This window comes from Oncorhynchus gorbuscha, linkage group LG12 (assembly GCF_021184085.1).
Source record: "Oncorhynchus gorbuscha isolate QuinsamMale2020 ecotype Even-year linkage group LG12, OgorEven_v1.0, whole genome shotgun sequence".
NCBI lineage: Eukaryota > Metazoa > Chordata > Actinopteri > Salmoniformes > Salmonidae > Oncorhynchus > Oncorhynchus gorbuscha.
Window position 1 is genome coordinate 41,451,256 of NC_060184.1, and position 24,134 is coordinate 41,475,389.

The 24,134-nt window shown below is 43.3% G+C and overlaps 1 protein-coding gene across 1 annotated transcript in view; it reads left to right on the plus strand.

The window, feature by feature from the left end:
* The window catches only part of LOC123991019 (prospero homeobox protein 1-like), a 47,750-nt gene that overhangs the window by 20,890 nt on the left and 2,726 nt on the right, over positions 1-24,134 (plus strand). Inside the window, exon 4 of the mRNA XM_046292129.1 lies at positions 4,785-4,979. Within this exon, the coding sequence (XP_046148085.1) occupies positions 4,785-4,979 (195 nt within the window). The remainder of the gene's footprint in view (positions 1-4,784; positions 4,980-24,134) is intronic.

Below are 24,134 nucleotides of genomic sequence, written 5' to 3' on the forward strand. Positions count from 1 at the left end.
TTGGAACGTCAGGCAGCCTGGTGGTTAGAGCATTGGGCCAGTAACAGAAAGTTTGCTGTATCGAATCCCTGAGCTGACAAGGTAAAAATCTATCGTTCTGCCCCTGAACAAGGCAGTTAACCCACTGTTCCCCTGTAGACTGTTTTGTAAATCAGAATATGTTCTTAACTGACTTGCCTAGTTAAATGAAGGTTAAATTTTAAATAAATTCTGCTGGCATCCGCCAAACCCAGATTTGTCCATCGGACTGCCAGATGGTAAAGCGTGGTTCAGCACTCCAGAGAACGCATGTTCACTGCTCCAGAGTCTGATGGCGGTGAGCTTTACACCACTCCATTGCACATGATGATCTTAGGCTTGTGCACCCTAATGAACAGTTATTGTGCTGACTTTGCTTCCAGAGGCAGTTTGGATTGATTTTTACCTGCTTCAGGACTCGGCGATCCCATTCTGTGAGCTTATGTGGCCTACCACTTTGTGACTGAGCCGTTGCTGCTCCTAGACGTTTCCACTTCACAAAAACAGCACTTACAGTTGACCGGGGCAACTCTAGCAGGGCAGAAATTTTACAAACTGACATGTTGGAAAGATGACATCATACGATGGTGCCACATTGAAAGTAATTGAGCTCTTCAGTAAGGCTTTTCTACTGCCAATGTTTGTCTATGGAGATTGCATGGCTGTGTACTCAATCTTATACCCCTGTCAGCAACTAGTCTTGCTGAAATAGACTAAATCCACTAATTTGAAGTGGTGTCCACATACCTTTGTATGTATAGTGAATGTCCCTGTTGTCTTACAGATAATGAGTAGGATTTTGTTTCGGTGTTGAAAAGAGCTTAATCGTTGGGACAAGAGTGTTTTCCCTCTCTGGCGCTGTGTGCATAGTTTTATGTAGGTTGCATGGTAGGGAAGCGTGTGTTTGTTTTGTTCCTTTATAGTTAACGCTTAAGGTTGACCTTTTGTAGGCTCTCGAGTGTGAGTGTGAGAAATACGCTCTCACCGTTTGTCTCTCGTTCCCCTCTTAGCTAATCACGCCTACACATACAGGCGCACACACACACTCCAACAGGCCATGGACATCTCATGTCTCTCTTGGCTCAGATTTAGGAGTCCCGGTGATGTGTTGCTTTGAAATAGTTCCCCCCGACAGAACACTGACGGACCACTGAACACTCTGGTCCCTAGCTGATATCAGGGGATATTTATCCCCCCACAAGCAACTTAATTAAACAAGAATGGGTACCTGATTTTTAGCAACAAAGACTTTTAGTAGACACACATTGAATCTCTCTCTTTCTCTCTCTCTGTATACATGTAACGTGTGATTAAACCACATTTCATCCGCGTACAGTAGATATTCCATACAGTAGATTTAACCATGCTTTGTGTCAGATAGATGTTGAGGTATAAAGCCTAGCCTGTATAATGAAAGCCATCCCTGTCCAAAGTGACAAGTCTATCAGTCAGAGGGCTGAAGTGACACTAAAGGTCTCCAGTGTGAGTGATGACATCTCTTTCACTGACTTTAATCTCAGTATGCAGCCCTCAATCACACACACACACACACACACACACACACACACACACACACACACACACACACACACACACACACACACACACACACACACACACACACACACACACACACACACACACACACACACACACACACACACGCAAACACACACGCATGCACGCACACATGCACACACGCACGCACACACACACTCCAACCCATCCAAGAGAGAGTGATGTGTCTGAGTAGTGACGTATCTGTGATAGTGAACTCGCAAATGTATGTGCATGAGTGTGTGTGTCTCAGAGTCTGTGTTGTGGATGTTGGTTCTTGCCTGTGTACAGTAATAGCCCCTGTGTGTGTGTAATTGTAAGAGTCAGTAGTTTGTTTGTTTGACACTTCGATGTCATGAGCCTTGCTTGCTGACAGCTCACGTTCCTATACTGCCCAGGTCTATTGTCCAGCCCTGCAGTTCTCTACACCCCTCTCCCTCCCCCTCCTAACTCTAACCCGCCCGCTGTTCTGCTAACCCTGCACTTTAGGCCTCGTCGCTCTGCCCCCACCCCTCCCCTCCCCTCTCCCCACCCAATCCCTCACCCCCACCCATTCCCCTCGCCACCCGACCATGCCAAACAATGTCAGGCAGACATACTCTTTCAGTCCTCCTCCCATTATGTCACCCACAGACCATTCCAGAAAAGAGTGACCCCTCCTTTCCCCCCTCCAGTCCCTTTCTCTCTCATTCTCTCCCTCTCATACTCTCTCTCTCATCTCATTTTATCTCTCCCTTTTTTGCTCTCTCCTTCTTCTCTGTCCCAGCCTATGCCTAGCTCAAATGAGGCCGTGTGTGAGCCTGCGCTAGTGTGTGTGCATGTGTGTGTGTGTGTGTCGGCCCGGATCAGATGAGAATGTGTTCTGGAACAATAGCCAGAGCCTAATCTCCATGTCAAAACCGCTCTCCCACCCCAGCGAGTGGCTGCTCAGCATTTAGTAACGTTTTGTCTCCTATTCTAACAGAATCACAAAAAGAGCAGAGAGGAGGGGTGGAGGGTGAGAGTGGGGGAGTTGGTGTAGGGGCGGGGCAGGGATAGGGGGATAGGGGGGGTGTACGGCTTTTAGGGGAGGGGGAAGGGCTGAGGAATAAGTTAAAGGATTTTGGGGGGGCTGAGGGCTGAGGTAAAGGGTTTTGAGGGATGCGTGCATGTGTGCATGTGTGTGCATATGTGTGTGTGTGACTGTCCAGGCTGGGGACTGTGCTGGGCCCTGAGGTCCTTATCTCCCTGTCTGGCTGTTTGGACAATGTGTTTTCAGTAGCGAGGCAAAACGGAAGACAGCTCCAGCGCCACTAGGCCTTTAATAGGTTTATGTCCTATTGAATCCATGCAGCCACACAGATCAGATAGCCAGACCTTCTCAGCACTCATCATCTCTCTCTCTCTATTCCTCTCTCCCTCACTTTTTTTTTTCCTTTTCCCACTTTCTTTTCTTTTCTTGTAGCCTGAGAGGTCTGGAGAAGCAGGGTGCAGTGCAGGGTAAATGGTGAATGGGGTTAAGTACATGTTTGAGCCCCCTGCGGGCAAGGGAGATTTAGATGAAGACTTAATCGTTTTCCTGGTCAATTATGTGTTTGTGGTCGCTCCCCTCCCAGCCCCGGTTATGATAGGGGGAGGTCCGGTCCCTCAGGGAAAAGAGTAACAGACACACACGCTTGCTCTTTTTTCTCTCTCCTTCTGTCTTACTTTATGTCTCTCTTTATTATCTTCTCTCTCTTAGTCCTGCTGCGGTCTTTCTCTCTCTTGTCTTGTATCTCTCTCTCTGTTATCATCCTGCCTCCAGGCTCCCTGATGTGATATGAATCCCCCTATGCCCCCTTAACTACGCTCAACATTGATGTCTTCATCACAGAGCCCAGAAAGCCTTAAAGCAATTGGTTCTGCACAATAATGTGGCCCTATATACTTTATAATGTCAAATAAAATAATCCAATATTATCAGTGTTGGTATTATCATGATGTCAATTAATTATCCAGGTTAAATAAATAACCATTATTTATTAAATAATTATTTTCATAATTATGATATTTATTATTTAAAATCTCTCTGACCCTTTATCTCTCACAGTAACTACCAGGGTTGGGCTCAATTCAGAATTGAATTGAGAATGCCTCCTGAATTCCAATTCAATTCTTGAATTTGAATTGAATTTGATGTAGTAAAAACGATCAGAATCACAATTTCAATTAAAGGAAATATAATTTAATTCAGTTAAACTGAAATTCAAATGCCTCTTCTATTATATTAGGTCTAGTCTATACAAATAAACATCTTGTACAATTTTCAGGACAAACTCTTCAAATTAATGATCAAGAAAAACAAAATCTGAATGCAAATATTATCCTAAGTTGTTATATTTCATGAATCACCTACATTTAGTTTAATATGGGGTAAATACTACATTTCCCAGAATGCATTCGTTTAACCTAAAATACATCATTTGAAAATCAAGACAAAATGGCTTCTTGTCACAAAAAGCTTAGAGATGTGATCTGAATAATGTTACTGCCCACCCTCCAATTCACTAACAAGGCTTTGGATGCAAGGACTATTGGGCCAAATTGCCGTCATTAGCTTAGCTGCATGTTAAACACCCAGCTGAGTTTTAGCTAACATTTTTGGGAACAAGTCTATGTTAAGTGATAGAGCTATTGTCCCATATGTTTTAAATTGGTTTACATTTGTATTGTTTGTAACCATGGGGGGTGGGGGGGGTTACATTCTCCAAGAATCAATGGGTTTACATTACATCCAAAAAGTACATGTCCACAAAATCTTTGCCCCAATCACAGATTGTGGCTTTAGAATACATAACACAATAAGGTAGCGTCTAATATAACTGCATTGTTTGTCGAGAAAATATAATTGCCTTTCCACACACTAAGGTTAAAAACGTATATGAACATTGTTTCTAAGTGATATGGTCTTTGGTGCTAGATAAAAGTGACATGTTCTTTGGTGTCTGGAAGTGTGACCTGTTAGATTCAATGAAAAACTCATGTTCTATGACTGAGTGCAATTTCATTGAATTGCACTGAATTAAATTATATTTCCTGTCACAAACTCATGAGTTGAATTGAGGTTCATTCCAAAATTCTGATTTGATCCCAATCCTGTTAACTTCTATAGTGTGAAAAAATGCATTCTAACAGTACTGTCGTATAATCCTTATTATTAAAGCCTCTCTCCTCTCTCTCCTCTCCTGTAGTTTAACCGCTGCATCACGTCCCAGCTCATCAAGTGGTTCAGTAACTTCCGAGAGTTCTACTACATCCAGATGGAGAAGTTTGCCCGGCAGGCCATCAACGACGGTGTCACCGGAGTGGAGGAGATGAGCGTCAGCCGCGACTGCGAGCTCTACCGAGCCCTCAACATGCACTACAACAAGGCCAACGACTTTGAGGTAGAACCGCTTTTAGTGCGTCACCCATTTACTGCTGTGCGACAATAGCCTCGCCTGAAAACTAATGTGATGCACAGTTTAATAAGGCTAATGTTGTTGAGGTAGGACACCGTTTAGTGCGACACTTATTCAGTACTACTCACTACCTGTCAGCTCACTCAGTATTTTTTGTCCTGAGACCAAACATACAGTATACATACACTACCTGGAAAGGGTGAGTTCCCCTTAGTGGACTAGATAGATTGCTTTGACAATTTAAAACACAATACAATCACACGTGCATGGATTTAAAATCATCAAGGATGAATTGTGGTCCTCTTAAATAAATAGTTAAGAAACTAACACACATAAACGTAGTAGGTCCATACTTCGGAACATTAGAAAAAGTTTACAATTTCGCCTGGACCCCCTTGTCATTGGCATCAGCCAATTACAATTGTCAATGTCATTGCATGTGATAGAACGTTACATTGGAGCTGGTCTCACCAGATAACCTGGCACACGTTAGGCCTATGGTAACCTCACTAGCTGACAATGATACTTTTGTTCTACTTGGTCTGTCTCAAGTGTAGAGTACCAATATTTCAAGATCCTTGACTAGGCTGCTAGCTACTAACGTTAGAAGTTTTCACATACAGGTATATGACAAAATCCCACGTTTTTGATCATCCGTTTCAGATATACTTTACATGCGCTTTTAAGGAAAAAAATATAAAGTAGGTCTATACAACATTTAAGTTGTCATATACCGTCTTCATCATTGCTTCATTGACAGGCCACATTAACTGTGGGTTTGAGCCCCCCTCGCGTCAAGAATTTTTGTGAAGGAAAACACTGTTCACTGTTGGTCATTGATCCTTGATTAAAATAACCCATATGTGAAAAAGTGGATTAATATTATTATACATATAAAACATTTATGTAACATAGCCTATAGCCTATAGTAGCAATGATGATTTATGTAGCAGTGCCAGTGCCGACTGTATGTGTCGGTCTGCAAGAGGGACTCCAACAAGAAGCTCCTCATTAAATGTATTCATAATCTTAATTTAAGGTTTTCGCTACACATTTCTTCTCAACACACTCAAAAACTATGAACGTATGAACGTAATTATACATTTCAAAGGGCGGGGGGGGGACAAACATGTGGAATTCGCACCCTTGCTACAATCTGCGACAAATACGAGGAGCTAACCACTGGGCACAGACATCAGTTCAACGTCTAGTTTTGATTTACACGTGGTTGATTTCACTAACGTGAAATCATCCTGAATCAACAAAAAAATTCACGTTTTTTTTTTTTTTTTTTTTTTCACCTTTATTTAACCAGGTAGGCTAGTTGAGAACAAGTTCTCATTTGCAACTGCGACCTGGCCAAGATAAAGCATAGCAGTGTGAACAGAGAACACAGAGTTACACATGGAGTAAACAATTAACAAGTCAATAACACAGTAGAAAAAAAAGAGTCTATATACATTGTGTGCAAAAGGCATGAGGAGGTAGGCGAATAATTACAATTTTTCAGATTAACACTGGAGTGATAAATGATCAGATGGTCATGTACAGGTAGAGATATTGGTGTGCAAAAGAGCAGAGAAGTAAATAAATAAAAACAGTATGGGGATGAGGTAGGTAAAAATGGTTGGTCTATTTACCGATAGACTATGTACAGCTGCAGCGATTGGTTAGCTGCTCAGATAGTAGATGTTTGAAGTTGGTGAAGGAGATAAAAGTCTCCAACTTCAGCGATTTTTGCAATTCGTTCCAGTCACAGGCAGCAGAGAACTGGAACGAAAGGCGGCCAATTGAGGTGTTGGCTTTAGGGATGATCAGTGAGATACACCTGCTGGAGCGCATGCTACAGGTGGGTGTTGCCATCGTGACCAGTGAAATGAGATAAGGCGGAGCTTTACCTAGCATGGACTTGTAGATGACCTGGAGCCAGTGGGTCTGGCGACGAATATGTAGCGAGGGCCAGCCGACTAGAGCATACAGGTCGCAGTGGTGGGTGGTATAAGGTGCTTTAGTGACAAAACGGATGGCACTGTGATAAACTGCATCCAGTTTGCTGAGTAGAGTGTTGGAAGCTATTTTGTAGATGACATCGCCGAAGTCGAGGATCGGTAGGATAGTCAGTTTTACTAGGGTAAGTTTGGCGGCGTGAGTGAAGGAGGCTTTGTTGCGGAATAGAAAGCCGACTCTAGATTTGATTTTCGATTGGAGATGTTTGATATGAGTCTGGAAGGAGAGTTTACAGTCTAGCCAGACACCTAGGTACTTATAGATGTCCACATATTCAAGGTCGGAACCATCCAGGGTGGTGATGCTAGTCAGGCGTGCGGGTGCAGGCAGCAAACAGTTGAAAAGCATGCATTTGGTTTTACTAGCGTTTAAGAGCAGTTGGAGGCCACGGAAGGAGTGTTGTATGGCATTGAAGCTCGTTTGGAGATTAGATAGTGTCCAAGGACGGGCCGGAGGTATATAGAATGGTGTCGTCTGCGTAGAGGTGGATCAGGGAATCGCCCGCAGCAAGAGCAACATCATTGATATATACAGAGAAAAGAGTCGGCCCGAGAATTGAACCCTGTGGCACCCCCATAGAGACTGCCAGAGGACCGGATAGTATGCCCTACGATTTGACACACTGAACTCTGTCTGCAAAGTAGTTGGTGAACCAGGCACGGCAGTCATCAGAAAAACCGAGGCTACTGAGTCTGCCGATAAGAATATGGTGATTGACAGAGTCGAAAGCCTTGGCAAGGTCGATGAAGACGGCTGCACAGTACTGTCTTTTATCGATGGCGGTTATGATATCGTTTAGTACCTTGAGCGTGGCTGAGGTGCACCCGTGACCGGTTCGGAAACCAGATTGCACAGCGGAGAAGGTACGGTGGGATTCGAGATGGTCAGTGACCTGTTTGTTGACTTGGCTTTCGAAGACCTTAGATAGGCAGGGCAGGATGGATATAGGTCTGTAACAGTTTGGGTCCAGGGTGTCTCCCCCTTTGAAGAGGGGGATGACTGCGGCAGCTTTCCAATCCTTGGGGATCTCAGACGATATGAAAGAGAGGTTGAACAGGCTGGTAATAGGGGTTGCGACAATGGCGGCAGATAGTTTCAGAAATAGCTCAATGTTGGGTGATAACAATATGAAATGCCCTTACGGTGATAACCTTTTGCAAATCCAATCAGGTTTTCATGTTGATTCAACATCATCACATAGTTTTTGGTGGGTTGAAATAACGTGGAAACAATGTTGATTCAACATATGTTTGCCCAGTGGGAAGGGGCTCTACACTGAGGCGTATGACCAATCAGTCAAACACATTTGATATCAGAACGTGCCGTTGGACTTCTGTTAAGTGCATTTTCATGAACAAGTGTTGGATCACATCCAACTACGTCAACGATTTGAATGGGCTGTTATGGAATTTGAACCGGATATAATCACGGTAATCTGTGCAGGTTAGGAAAGGGCTACATCTGGCAGGTTATCTGATGAGAACAGCTAACATAGCTTTAGACCACGTGTAACTACGTCAATGATTTGAATTGACTGATCTGCGTTTTGAGACGGAGGTCCAGGTTAAACTTAAACTTTTGCTAATGTTTGCAAGTATGACCTAGTATGCCTAGCCTACACAGTAGACCTAGCCTACACAGTAGACCTAGCCTACTAGTCTTACTTGGGTTACACATATAACACGTAACAATACAAAGGACAGGACTACATTGTCATAGTCTAGAGCAGGCCTCCCTCAGAAGATCAGCAATCCCAGGCTCCTAAACTGAGTTAGATGATGGTGATGGGGGTGATGCTAGATGATGGTGATGGAGTTGATTCCAGACGAGGGTGATGGAGTTGGCTTGCTGACCCTGATGTCGCCCTCCGCTCAGCCTCTCTGTAGCCTGGACTTGATAGTCCTCCACAACTAACGTGTAGCACCTACTTGGGTGGTTCCTCTGCGGCTGCTACAGCGCTAACAGCCCAGCACACATCAGTCCAGAGCAGTCGTTATCCTCCCTAAGAGCTCTCTGCCATTTCAGTAATGCAGTCAGGTTTCATTGATCAAGAAGCACCCAGTGCTGGGATGCATATTTTAAATGCAAAAAATAGCTAGCTAGCTAGCCAAACCAGACAAGTCAACCTGCCATCAGTCCTGCAACTCCGTGGGTAAAAACATCCAGACACTGTATATCCAATCAACAACTCAATGACTTATCAAAAACAAAAAAAGCTAATTAAAAAACACCCTCTTGTGTTCCCTGAGAGAGAGAACTACAGTAAGGGTGTTCTTAAGGCTTATGAAACGTGGCAGAACATCAAGTCCAGCACAATATGCCTTCAATGTCAGCTCACAATAGGCCTTTAAAAGTCTGCAGCTGAGAATGGCCTGGAGTAGTGTGTGTGTGTGTTTTGTTGTTGCTGCATTTCCCAGTGTCCTGCTCACCTCGAAGGGTACAGCCGTCCCTTGGACCGGCCGCCGTGCTGGCGAAGCACTTCTCCAGTGTGTGTGTGTGTGCATGTGTGTGTGTTTATGTGTCACTTTCAGGAGGGAAATTCTCACTGTTGTCAAGGTTAAGCGTCCCACTGTTTTAGCAAAAGGAAGAGGGAGAGAGAGAAAAAAGACGGGCAGAGAGGGAGATGGATAGAAAAGGGAGCGATGTCGGTGGAGAGCTGGGGGAAAAGAAAGAAGATGAAAAGGGGGAGAAAAGGGGCAGAGAGCGAGAAAGAAGGATAAGAGGAGAGAAAGACAACGCTTTGCGGAGAGTGCCCTTGTGGTAGGGGAATTCTGCAGCGCTCACATTTAAAGTGCCTCTCTCTCCCACTCCTATGTCCGTTATGTGTCTGTTGGGGCTCTTCTTCTCTCCTCACACCCACACACATACACATAAACACACACACACCTCCCCATACACTCTTGGCCCACTTTGGGATTTGAACTACTCTAAAAGGAACAGAAGCACTTCCATATGAAGTCATAAGGCCAAAATGTACAGCATAACAGCAACCCAAGTTCCCCAACTCAAATCAGACAAGACAGACCAGGCATTCTTCTCCTGTACCAGGAAACTAGCCTTGGCCTGGGTTAGGGAACTCTCAATTTACATACATGAATGTAGAAATTTGCAAGCAGACAGAGAGAGGGAGAGGGAGAGAGTGGGAGAGAAAGAGATGGTGCAGGTGAATAAGTCTTCTATTGACTGAGGAGCTGGTACGTGGGTGTGGGGGAGGAGGGTGTAGACGTTTTGCATATTAAGGTTTTTCGCGGCAGGTGTCTGGGAGATATAAGAGCTGATTACAGAGGAGCACAAGAAAAATTTGCCCAGCGATGCAAATACACCACGCCGACACAAACGAACTGCCTTGGCCCGTGTGAAGTCTGCCAGTGCATGCGTGTGAGGGTGTTTTGTCTGTCTGGTGTGTGTGTGTGTGTGTGTGTGTGTGTGTGTGTGTGTGTGTGTGTGTGTGTGTGTGTGTGTGTGTGTGTGTGTGTGTGTGTGTGTGTGTGTGTGTGTGTGTGTGTGTGTGTGTGTGTGTGTGTGTGTGTGTGTGTGTGTGCGCGCCCTGTGAGTCAAAGATGTGAGATGTAGATAGAAATATACTGGATTTGTATCTAGATGCCCCCAAGGAGAAGGAAGGGAAGTTATCTATAGAAAAGGGTCTTGGGGGCATCTAGATACACATCCAGTATTTTTCTATCTACACTTCACATCTCTGACTCACAAGACACGCACACACACACACACAGGTCTGTGCTTTTTCTTGTTTGATGATATTCTGATCTGTCACTGTGCTCCACTAATACACTCCCGTCTCACTAATACACTTAATGGTACCTTAAGAGAGGCTAAGACCAGATGCTGTCTTGAGACCTTGGGACTATAACTATAAGGTTTTATATGAACAAGCATAGTTCTGAGATATTGAGCATGACAGTTTTCAAATTCCAGATCTCAGAAAGGTTTTGTAGTGAATTCTTCTTTCATAACCCATTAAGGTCCTAACCCGGAATGTTACTAAAGTGCAGAGCATTAAAATCCTAAGTAAATTAACTTTTTTAGCGGGATGGAATCTCGATATGGCTCTGAAATGTCAATCTGGCTTTGGTCAGAAGGTTCTATCTAGCAAAGAATGTTAAAATTATTTCAATTACAACAGAAACATACAGACATATAATGATTAAATAAAGAGAAAACCCTTCCTTCTTTCTTTCTTTCTTTCTTTCTTTCTTTTTTTTCTCCCAATTCCATGGTAACCAATTGGTAGTTACAGTGTTGTCCCATCGCTGCAACTCCCATCGCTGCAACTGTCCGCTTAAAACTTCTTGTGACTCTCAAACCCGGGTCCGGGAGCGTAATCATCGCCTGACACTAATTAGCATAACGCAACAGACATAAATCTTCCTAGAAAATCTTCCTATTCATGAAAATCACAAGTGAAATATATTGGAACACAGCGTAGCCTTTTGTTAATCACCCTGTCATCTCAGATTTTCAAAATATGCTTTACAGCCAACGCTAGACAAGCATTTGTGTAAGTTTATCAAAGACTAGCATAGCATTATGCCTTGCTAGCAGCAGGCAACCTTGTCACGAAAATCAGAATAGCAATCAAATTAAATTGTTTACCTTTGATGAACTTCGGATGTTTTCACTCACGAGACTCCCAGGTAGATAGCCAAAGTTCATTTTTTCCCAAAAGAGTATTTTTGTAGGCGAAATAGCTCCGTTTGTTCTTCACGTTTGGCTGAGAAATCGCCCGGAAATTGCTGTCACCACAAAGCCGAAATATATTCCAAATTAGCTCCATAATATCGACAGAAAAATGGCAAACGTTGTTTATAATCAATCCTTAAGGTGCTTTTCTAATATCTATTTGATAATATATCTGTCGGGACAATTCGTTTTTCAGTAGGACCGATTGGAGTAATGGCTACCTCTGTATTTTACGCGAGAATCTCTCTCGGAGCCACCATGTGACCACTTACGCAATGTAGCCGCCTACGGCTATTCTTCAACATAAATGCGTAAAACTACGTCACAATGCCATAGACACCTTGGGGAATGCGTAGAAAGCGTAAGCTCGTTGATGGCACGTTCACAGCTCAATAGGGACTCATTGAAATGCAGCGCTTTCAAAACCTGGGGCACTTCAAGATTGGATTTTTCTCAGGTTTTTGCCTGCAACATCAGTTCTGTTATACTCACAGACAATATCTTTACAGTTTTGGAAATGTTAGAGTGTTTCCTATCCAAAGATTTCAATTATATGCATATTCTAGCATCTTGTCCTGACAAAATATCCCGTTTAAAACGGGAACATTTGTTTTCCAAAAATGAAAATACTGCCCCTAGAGTCGCAACAGGTTTAACCCGAAAGCCAGCCGCACCAATGTGTTGGAGCAAACACCGTACACCTGGCAACCGTGTACTGTCATAGGAGTTGCTAGAGCGCAATGGGACAAGAGCATCCCTGCTGGCCAAGCCCTCCCCTAGCCCGCTGCCCCATGGGTCTCCCAGTCGCGGCCGGCTGCGACAGAGCCTGGACTCGAACCAGGATCTCTAGTGGCACAGCTACTGCTCCACTCGGGAGCCCCCCCCCCCCTTCCTTCTTTCTAGTCTTATCATCAACTTTATCACAGTTTTTTTTACAATCACTTTGGCACTAATTTCAGAACCTAGTGGTCATTTTTCAAAACTCTAGACACAAAACTCAAAACGGTCATCACTTGTAACACAGGCTGTCCCATGTTCAAAACATTGCATTGTGCATTCATAACTTTAAAGAAACCTTGCACTTACAGAATCATTGGTTCAAATAACTCATTTATCATGAAATACCATAGTAACATTAATTTAGATCACCCACACACAAGATACCGATAGTTTCACTGTGTAGTTGTTCGTACAATCATTAAATATTGTAGTACAAAATATGTGATACATGTTTCAATATGCTACTACATGTAAATACATCACTGTAAAATGACTAGTAGAGAGAATATTACGGGCACTGGAATCATTGAACAAAATCTGACATTTATTGATAAAATACAATAAAATCACAACATAGGTTTCTTTGAATCAAAGCAAAAATAATTAGCTACCAAAAAAGAAAAAAACTACAGTAAAACATCAAATCAAATCAAATCAAATTTTATTACACTGCAGTGTTCCTCACCTGGCTTACTGTAAAACATCACTGCAGTGTTCCTCACCTGGCTTACTGTAAAACATCACTGCAGTGTTCCTCACCTGGCTTACTGTAAAACATCACTGCAGTGTTCCTCACCTGGCTTACTGTAAAAAGCCAAACAAAGGGTTGATTACTGTACTTCTATATTTCCCTCAACCCTGTCTTGTGGATTTGGCCATAGGTTCTCATCCACATCACAATGGATGTTTTCATTCGCCAAACATCTTGGGAAGAATCTTCGGGCATGGCGAATCCAGGCCTGACACTGGTGTGCCGTGATGTCATTGCATGCGTCATCCATGGCCTGGAGAAGGGCGGCTTGTTCGTGAGGGCGCCTATCATGTACCTTCCACCTCCATGTGGAGAAAAATTCCTCAATCGGGTTAAGGACAGGAGAGTATGGGGTTAAGTACAGGGTGGTAAATTGTGGTTGGAGCCTGACATTATCCCACACAATGACATAGGTCATGCCATCAGCTCTACAGACCTGATTTAGCTCATCAAGGAAAGTTACATTCAAACAGCGAATCATGTGGCTGCCTGCAACTCAATATATAGAGTATATAGAGTAGAGAGATTTAGACGTTGTTCGACCAAACATTAGAACAGGCAAGATGAGTAATCTAAGCCAGTTTGACCGTGGTATGATTGTTGATGCCACACATGTTGATTCTAGTATCTCAGAAACATCTGCCCTCCTGGGACTTTTACGCACTACAGTCTCTAGAGTTTACAGAGAATGGTGCAGAGAATGGTGCGATAAACAAAACACATTCAGTGAGCGGCATTTCTGTGGGCAAAAACACCTTGTTAATGAGAGAGGTCAGAGGAGATTGTCCAGACTCATTCAAGCTAACAGAAAGGCCACAAATGCTCAAATAACAGCTGTTTAAAACAGTGGTGTGCAGAAGGGCATCTCTTCACGTACAACACCATGAATAATTCAGGCTGTTGTGGTGGCAAAAGGGGGTCCTACCCAGTACTAGATAGGTATACCTAATAAAGTGGCCAGTGAGTGTACAATAATGTCAAATCTGAAAACATCGTCTGGAAAAGTGGTACATGGGACCATAGAAACAGTGTCTGATAAAGAATGATGATGAAATATTACATCCATACATAATATAGTCCAATTGGTTCATGTTCCATGGTAATTGGTGTCAATGGACCTCGTTATCCTGAAACTTTCATGATCTAAACATGGAATATTGTTTGTCAGTTTCCATAAAACTATGCATTAAGAGTAATGCAACAGTACCTTATCATTTTGAGCAGTTGTATCAATTGATATTTAGATATTGATATTTAGATCATTGTAATGAAATGAATAGACAGTCATCTCAGATGTAATGTGTGAATTGCATTTGGAAATGGTAATACTTTGATGTTAAGTTGTGTCATTTTGAACAAGTGATTTTAGTTCAAAGTTTTAGTTTAGTTTTCCAAGCAATTGGAAAAAGTGTTAGTTTTGAAAAATTTGCATTTTGATCATCGGTTTTGAGTTTTGTGTCTAGAGTTTTGAAAAATGACATCAAGGTTCCAAAATTAGTGACAAAGTGATTGTAAAAAACTGTAATACATCTTCATCTCACTTCCCTAACATGACAAATACGCTATATCCGTGCTAAAGCTTAGCTCTGGATGAGTAAACTGATATACTGGTCTGGTCTCTGACACCCAAAGTCAATAAATTACTTGCTAGTCGTCAATACAATGTGGTAAGTTTATAATTTTTGTGAATACCCCTTCGATGGAGGTTTTCATATTGACTCAAAACAAGACAAAATGCCTCTCCTAAGGCACCTGTATTTATTTGTTTCTACTATAAAGAGCATTCTTCTAAAAAAGTGGTGTATTTTAAGACTTGGGACTGTAAGGTTCTATCTGCAAAATGTAGTTTTGAGATTATGAGTATTTTTCAAGTCCCAGATGTCAGAAATGTTTTGTGATGCCTTCCTCTTTCATGATTCAAAAACGATATTACCTTACGTACAATTATTTTGGATTGACAACCCAGCATTGTGCGATTGGATTGCAGATGGAATCTTTTAGCACCAAGTTAAAAGGTGTTTGCACAGATTTTTTTAATTTTTTTTTTCATCTTACATTTACTCAAAAATCTCACATGTAAAGGACCACATAAATAGCACTCTATGTGAATAACACATTTTTGACAAACATGTCAGATTTATAGTCCCAAGGTCAGGGTCTCTCCAACTGCCGTGCCCCATAGCACTGCTTAAGCTTCACATCTCCTTCCTCTTTGCTCCCTCACTCTCCTCCCTCACTCTCCTCCTCCCTCACATTTGCTCTTTTCCAAGAGGGTAATGTCTGTCCTCTTCCCTTCTGTCTGTCTCATTCTCTCATTCCTCTCTGGTACACAGCGGGTGTGTTTGGTGTGGTGTGGTGTGTTTGTGTGTGTGTGTGTGGGTCATATCACTGACCTGCATTTAACTCTGGGGGGTGTGGGATTGAAAGGTCATGTCCAGTGGACACAGAGCAGACACACACGTGTAGTGTTTTCAATAAAAGCCGTATGTGTGTGTGTGTGTATGCGTGTGCGTGTGTGTCTGTGCGTGTGTGCGTGAGTGTCTGTGTGTGGTGAGTGTGTGTTTGTGTGCATGTGTGAATCTGTGTGTGTGTGTGTGTAGGTTGCTGTGAGAGTGTGTGACAAAAATGGTTTTAGCTGTTAACCTTGCAGACTTTAGTTTAAGGCACCAAAACAGTATTAGCAATCTCTGTGTTATTAGCCTCTAGTAGAAAGTGAAAGAAAGAGGGTAAATAATGAAGGAGAGAAGAGAGCTGCAGGTCACTCTTCACTGAGTGTCCTGCAGCTTTAAGGCCTCTGTTTGAAAAATATGGCAGGTCCCGTCTTTAGTGTGCATGTGACCGTGTGTGTATGTTTGAGTGCTTATTAAGTGAGCAGAACTGTGCTTGAAGCCTGGAGCACCAGGGATGGGGTAGACTTACTTAATGGGACCTCCTTGTTGTCTGACTTCTCTTGTCTTTTTACATTTTTAAATGTATTTATTTTTTGCATTTTTTGTTGTTGCTTTGCTCTGACTTCTCTTGTCTCTCATACACACACACACACATACTATATTTCTCCTACACACTACATATTCCATAGCCATATACTAAATGAGAATAACTGCATACTCCACTCCATTTGATCCTCTATTCCCCCCCCCCCAACCTTCTGTCCCTGGTCACCTTGTGAGGGGCAGCCTGCCTTGTGGCACAGCTGCTGATTATGTCATTATTCCTGGACGTTTTCGGTGTGTGTGTGTGACTAATGAAGCATGGCAAAGGGACCAATGCCAGAATAACCAGGGTATGCATCAGAGCTGCAGATGTGACAAAGACCCTCCCTTACACACACACACACACACACACACACACACACACACACACACACACACACACACACACACACACACACACACACACACACACACACACACACACACACACACACACACACACACACACACACACACACACGTCCCATTTCCCAGTCAAATGATTGCCAACTCAATACCTCCTCCAATCTGCAACATTATTCCCTTTCTCTTTCTTTCTCATCCACCCTTCTTCCTTTCTCCCTAATTCCCCTCCTCTCTGCTCCTTACTGCCCCCATCTTTGTCAACCCTATTCTTCTATTCTTCCAATCTCTCCTCCTCCCCTCCCTCCATTCTCTTCCTCACCAGATGTCCCTGTCCTATCTTCCAGATTCCCTCTTTATTTCCACCTCCTGGTCTCTCTCTGGGAGCTTGCCTGGCTTACTGATATAAGAGGCCCCAACACACCACTCCCTGACCCCCATTTAGATCACCGGCTGGGTCTCTGCTGGGTTGGGGAGCATATCAAATAGATAATGAAATGTGTGCTGTGTGTTTCAGTCAGAGAGTATTGTGCCTTTTGCTCATCTTAATAGACAGTACTGAGAGAGCACAAAAGATAGAGTTGCATTTCACTCCTGTATTGCAGTATTGGTTGTGTTCTTTGAATTTTGCAGTTGTGTAAAGTAGATGACAACATACATGAAGAGGTCTTTCATGATGGACAGGTCTCTCTGACGAACTTACTTCCCATCTGGAGAGAGTTAATGAGGAGGGGAGGGTATAAGAGGGATATGATTGCGGGGAATGGGGGGGGTGAGGGATGAGGGAAAGCAGCGTCTTCGACACTGTCCTGTCCTTCACTCCCTGCCTGTGGTACACCTTGAGAAACACACAGATGACGCTAGCCCAGTGTTTTCTCCTACGAGGAAAAGTACACGATGCAGCAGCCAAATGCAGGAAGGCAGCAGCCCCTAAAGGCTTCAGCTAAGGCCCCAAGGCCACCTCCACCCTACCACTATCAGTACTACAAGGAGCGTATTTACACAGCTTTCAGGTTGGTTTCCCCTTCTCCTCTCTTTCCTTTTCTTTCTTTTCCTTTCATTTAATGTCCTTCTCTTCTCTCCTCTCCTCTTGGACTCTTCAGCCATGGCATTGTCTTATCAGCTAAAGTGGGGTGGTGGGAGACAGACAGGGAGGAAGGGGGAGGAATGGGCATTGGTTCTGTTTGCCCAAATTGACAGTGCAGTCCAAGAGTTTATCAAATCCGTTGCAGATTATTGATTGATGATTTGCTCAACAAAGATCTTATATTTTCTCAAAGTTACGATTCTGTTTCCCTGCTGAACAGTTTCCAACATCAACCATTCAGAATTTGAAGCTGGTAAAATGTTGAAAGAAATTGTGTTACGTTGTCAGAGCTCAACCTCCACAGAATTCTGTGTATAGTAAAATCGGCCAGAGTCCTCAGCCAGAGCGAAAGACATGGGAAGCTTTCCTACTCCCAGGCCGGGTGCAGGTTAGGAATTACAGTGGCTTGCGAAAGTATTCACCCCTCTTGGCATTTTTCCTATTTTTTTGCCTTACAACCTGGAATTAAAATGGATTTTTGGGGGGGGTTTGTATCATTTGATTTACACAACATGCCTACCACTTTGATGATGCTAAATATGTTTTATTGTGAATCAAACAAGAAATAAGACAACAAAACAGAAAAGGTGAGAGTGCATAACTATTCACTCCCCCAAAGTAAATACTTTATAGAGTATCCTTTTGCATCAATTACAGCTGACAGTCTCTTAGGGTATGTCTCTATAAGCTTGGCACAACTTTCCACTGGGATTTTTGCCCATTCTTCAAGGCAAAACTGCTCCAGCTCCTTCAAGTTGGATGGGTTCCACTGGTGTACAGCAATCTTTAAGTCATACCACAGATTCTCAATTGGATTGAGGCCTGGGCTTTGACTAGGCCATTCCAAGACACGTAAAGGTTTCCCCTTCAACCACTCGAGTGTTGCTTTAGCAGTATGCTTAGGGTCATTGTCCTGCTGGAAGGTGAACATCCATCCCAGTCCCAAATCTCTGGAAGACTGAAACAGGTTTCCCTCAAGAATATCCCTGTATTCAGCACCATCCATCATTCCTTAAATTCTAACCAGTTTCCCAGTCCCTGCCGATGAAAAACATCCCCACAGCATGATGCTGCCACCACCATGCTTTACTGTGGGGATGTTGTTCTCGGGGTGATGAGAGGTGTTGGTTTTGTACCAGACATAGTGTTTTCCTTGATGGCAAAAATCTCTATTTTAGCCTCATCTGACCAGAGCATTTCTGCCATATGTTTGGGGAGTCTCCCACATGCCTTTTAGCGAACACCAAACATGTTTGCTTATTTTTAAATTTAAACAATAGCTTTGTTATGGCCACTCTTCTGTAAAGCCCAGTCCTGTGGAGTGTGTGGCTTAAAGAGGTTCCATGGACAGATACCCCAATCTCCCCTGTGGAACTTTGCAGCTCCTTCAGGGTTATCTTTGGTCTCTTTGATGCCTCTCTGATTAATGCCCTCCTTGCCTTGTCCGTGAGTTTTGGTGGGCAGCCCTGACTTGGCAGGTTTGTTGTGGTGCCATATTCTTTCCATTTTTTTATAATGATTTAATGGTGCTCCGTGGGATGTTCAAAGTTTCTGATATTTTTTATAACTCAACCCTGATCTGTACTTCACCACAACGGACTTGTTTGACGAGCTCCTTGGTCTTCATAGTCCTGCATGCTTTGTTGGTGCCCCTTGCTTCGTGGTGTTGCAGACTCTGGGGCCTTTCGGAAGAGGTGTATATATATACTGAGATCATGTGACACTTATATTGCACACAGGTGAACTTTATTTCACTAATTATGTGACTTCTGAAGGTAATTGGTTGCATCAGATCTTATTTAGGGTCTTCATAGCAAAGGGGGTGAATACATACAGTGGGGAGAACAAGTATTTCATACACTGCCAATTTTGCAGGTTTTCCTACTTACAAAGCATGTAGAGGGCTTGATTTTTAAGTAATTTATTTGCATTTTATTGCATGACATAAGTATTTGATACATCAGAAAAGCAGAACTTAATATTTGGTAAAGAAACCTTTTTTTTTTGCAATTACAGAGATCATACGTTTCCTGTAGTTCTTGACCAGGTTTGCACACACTGCAGCAGGGATTTTGGCCCACTCCTCCATACAGACCTTCTCCAGATCCTTCAGGTTTCGGGGCTGTCGCTGGGAAATACTGACTTTCAGCTCCATCCAAAGATTTTCTATTGGTTTCAGGTCTGGAGACTGGCTAGGCCACTCCAGGACCTTGAGATGCTTCTTACGGAGCCACTCCTTAGTTGCCCTGGCTGTGTGTTTCGAGTCGTTGTCATACTGGAAGACCCAGCCACGACCCATCTTCAATGTTCTTACTGAGGGAAGCCAAGATTGTTGTTGGCCAAGATTTCACGATACATGGCCCCATCCATCCTCCCCTCAATACGGTGCAGTCGTCCTGTCCCCTTTGCAGAAAAGCATCCCCAAAGAATGATGTTTCCCCCTCCAAGCTTCACGGTTGGGATGGTGTTCTTGGGGTTGTACTCATCCTTCTTCTTCCTCCAAACACGGCGAGTGGAGTTTAGACCAAAAAGCTCTATTTTTGTCTCATCAGACCACATGACCTTCTCCCATTCCTCCTCTGGATCATCCAGATGGTCATTGGCAAACTTCAGACGGGCCTGGACATGTGCTGGCTTGCGCAGGGGGACCTTGCGTGCGCTGCAGGATTTTAATCCATGACGGTGTAGTGTGTTACTAATGGTTTTCTTTGAGACTGTGGTCCCAGCTCTCTTCAGGTCATTGACCAGGTCCTGGTGTATAGTTCTGGGCTGATCCCTCACCTTCCTAATGATCATTGATGCACCACGATGTGAGATCTTGCATGGAGCCCAAGACCTAGCGCGATTGACCGTCATCTTGAACTTCTTCCATTTTCTAATAATTCTCACCAAGCTGCTTGCCCATTGTCCTGTAGCCCATCCCAGCTATGTGCAGGTCTACAATTTTTACCTCTGATGTCCTTACACAGCTCTCTGGTCTTGGCCATTGTGGAGAGGTTGGAGTCTGTTTGATTGAGTGTGTGGACAGGTGTCTTTTATACAGATAACGAGTTCAAACAGGTGCAGTTAATACAGGTAATGAGTGGAGAACAGGAGGGCTTCTTAAAGAAAAACTAACAGGTCTGTGAGAGCCGGAATTCTTACTGGTTGGTAGGTGATCAAATACTTATGTCATGCAATAAAATGCAAATTAACCTCTTGCTCCTACCTGACACGCAGGCGTCCCATCTAGACATCTGGAAATGCAAATGCGCTACGCTAAATCCTAATAGTACTAGTTAAAACTCAAACGTTCATTAAAATACACATGCAGGGTATTGAATTAAAGCTGCACTCGTTGTGAATCCAGGCAAAAAGTCAGATTTTTAAAATGCTTTTCGGCGAAAGCAAACAAACAAAATAATTAGCATAGTCGTCGCTACACAAACCGCAAAAATAAAATATAAAACATTCATTACCTTTGACCATCTTCTTTGTTGGCACTCCTAGATGTCCCATAATCACTATTGGGTCTTTTTTCCGATTAAATCGGTCCATATATAGCCTAGATATCGATCTATGAAGACTGTGTGATAAACAGAAAAAAATAGCATCTTATAACGTAACGTCATTTTTTTTAATTAAAAAAGTTGACGATAAACTTTCACAAAACACTTTGAAATACTTTTGTAATGCAACTTTAGGTATTAGTAAACGTTAATAAGCGATCAAATTGATCACGAGGCGAAGTATATTCTTTAGCTGTCCGTCTGGAAATAATGTCCGGGTAAATCTCAAACAAAATATCCGGTCGGAGACTTGAACAAATGGCTTGTCTCTTCTTTGTTTGACCAAGAAACAAAGCCTAGGCAAATGACAAGACTGTTGACATCGTGTGGAAGCTGTAGGTATTGCAACCTCAGCCCCATTTATTGTGGTTCGCCTTAATCAATGGGTTGAAGTGGCAGATGGATATATATTTCCATTTTCAGTGATCAGATTTTCCTGCGCTTTTCGATGAAATGCACGTTCTGTTATAGTCACAGCCGTGATTTAACCAGTTTTATAAATGTCTGAGTGTTTTCTATCCACACATACTAATCATATGCATATACTATATTCCTGGCATGAGCAGCAGGGCGCTGAAATGTTGCGCGATTTTTAACAGAATGTTCGAAAAAGTAGGGGGTAGGAGTAACAGGTTAATTACTTAAAAATCATACAATGTGATTTTCTGGATTTTTGTTTTAGATTCCATCTCTCACAGTTGAAGTGTACCTATGATACAAATTAGACCTTTACATGCTTTGTAAGTAGGAAAACCTGCAAAATCGGCAGTGTATCAAATACTTGTTCTCGCCACTGTATGCACACACCAATTTTTTAAATTTCAATTCAGCAATATAAATATTTTGTGTATGTCCATTACATGTCAAAATGCATTTAAATGACAGGTTGTAATGCAGCAAAATAGGAAAAACACCAAGGAGGATGAATACTTTTACGAAGGCACTGTAACCCAGGGGAACTCAGAGCATGTGGGCTCTGTGTGTGGTGTGCTTCTTTCAAGGCTTGCCCAGCACACACAGTGCTTATCTTCTAGGTTCTCTTTTTGTTTGTCCAGCGCTGAGCAAATAGAAGGTGCAATACATCTCCTGACAGTTCCCAAAGGCAGGCATAAAACACGCTGGCCAAACAAGCACTATACCCTGAGTCACCTGGAGGAGCTTTCTCAGGCTTTGCAGAACATAGATTCCCGCCCCTTGAACAGTAGTGGATTTAGGCCTCCTGGCTGGCTACCTTTCTGATGTTGATTTAAGCAGTCTTAAGACAGTCTGGATGATGTTGTGTGAATATCCCCCAGCAAGCAGTCTAGGAGCTGCCATTGTCCTCTGCCATATTTTATTACCCCATCAGAAAAAGAGGAAATCCGATTCCCCCTTTCTGCAAGAGAGCTTATCCTGCTGTCTCAAAGCAAGCTGTCATGAGAGAGAGAGAAGGGGAAAGAGAGACAGAGAGAGAGAGAATGAGAGAGAGAATGAGAGAGGAAGGGGCGAGTAGGGGAGACAGAGGATGAATGAGAGTGATTAAATGCCTCATCTGTGCCGCTTGTCCATGGAACCCCCTCGTTTTCTCGTTTCACCCCCCCCCCCCATCCTCAGTAGGGGGGGTGATAGGTCCACTTCTCCTTCATCAATATTTACTACCCTAACAGCAGGACTTGGGTTGGGCCATGGTGGGGGAGAGGTGGAGGGTGAGCGACATGCGTGTTGTGAGAGGGTACACAGCGTGATGAATGAATGCTGGGTAAAATATTACAACTTTTATTGTCGCCAAACAACACTCTGGCACTTTTTTTGTCCTTCCTTTCTCTGGCTCCCCCTCTCTCCTATTCTCCTATTCTCCTCCTCTCATATTGTGTTATACTGGGCAAGAGCAGTATAATATCACTTTACATGAAAGCTCTTGTTTTGGACACTCTCTCACTGCCCCCCCATTCTGCTATCACCAACGCCTCTGGAACAAAGGTCCAACAGCTGACCCAAGGAAGGAGGGAGTGGGGGACACAACAGTTAGAGCTCTCTGCTGGCCACGACAAGCAGGCATCTCGTAAACACACACACACACACACACACACACACACACACACACACACACACACACACACACACACACACACACACACACACACACACACACACACACACACACACACACACACACACACACACACACACACACACACACACACACACACACACACACATGTTGACAGACAAAGGGCTCAGGGACAAGAATAACTCTCTCTCTCTCTTGCTCCTGCCTCTCTCTCTCTCTCTCTCTCTCTCTCTCTCTCTCTCTCTCTCTCTCTCTCTCTCTCTCTCTCAGTCAAGAGGATCTGAAATACCAATACCCTTTTCTGCTTGACATTGCCTTCTCCTTGCAGTCAGCATTTTGCTGTCCTTATATAGTCAAAACGTCAGGAGAAATTCCCTGTAGGAATATTCTTAGTAATGCGGCACTGCCTGCCTGTTTGCCTCCCTACCAGTCTGGTGTCTATAGGGGACACAGTCACAGTCTCCTGCCATCCAGTTTATTGTGTCACTGTGTTTCACAGGTGACACCGGGCCAAACACGGATTTTTATTTGATTTTTTATTGTGTCGTAAAAGTGTTATCCATCAGTAAGATATGGTGTTTTGTACAGTAGGTTGTATTGACTGCTGTTATCCCTAGATGGCACACATTTGCTGAATCTGCACACATATATTCACGCGCTGTATTTTTTCTCACTCTTTTCTCACACGTACACTTTCTTATTCACGACTCACCTTGTCACACAAAGAACAGTGGACATACACACATTCCTGCACACACACACACAAACACACACACACACTCTATTCATCACACTGAGGGTGGTGTTTGGTTGTCCCGTGCCTGTGTGTGTGTGTGTGTGTGTGTGTGTGTGTGTGTGTGTGTGTGTGTGTGTGTGTGTGTGTG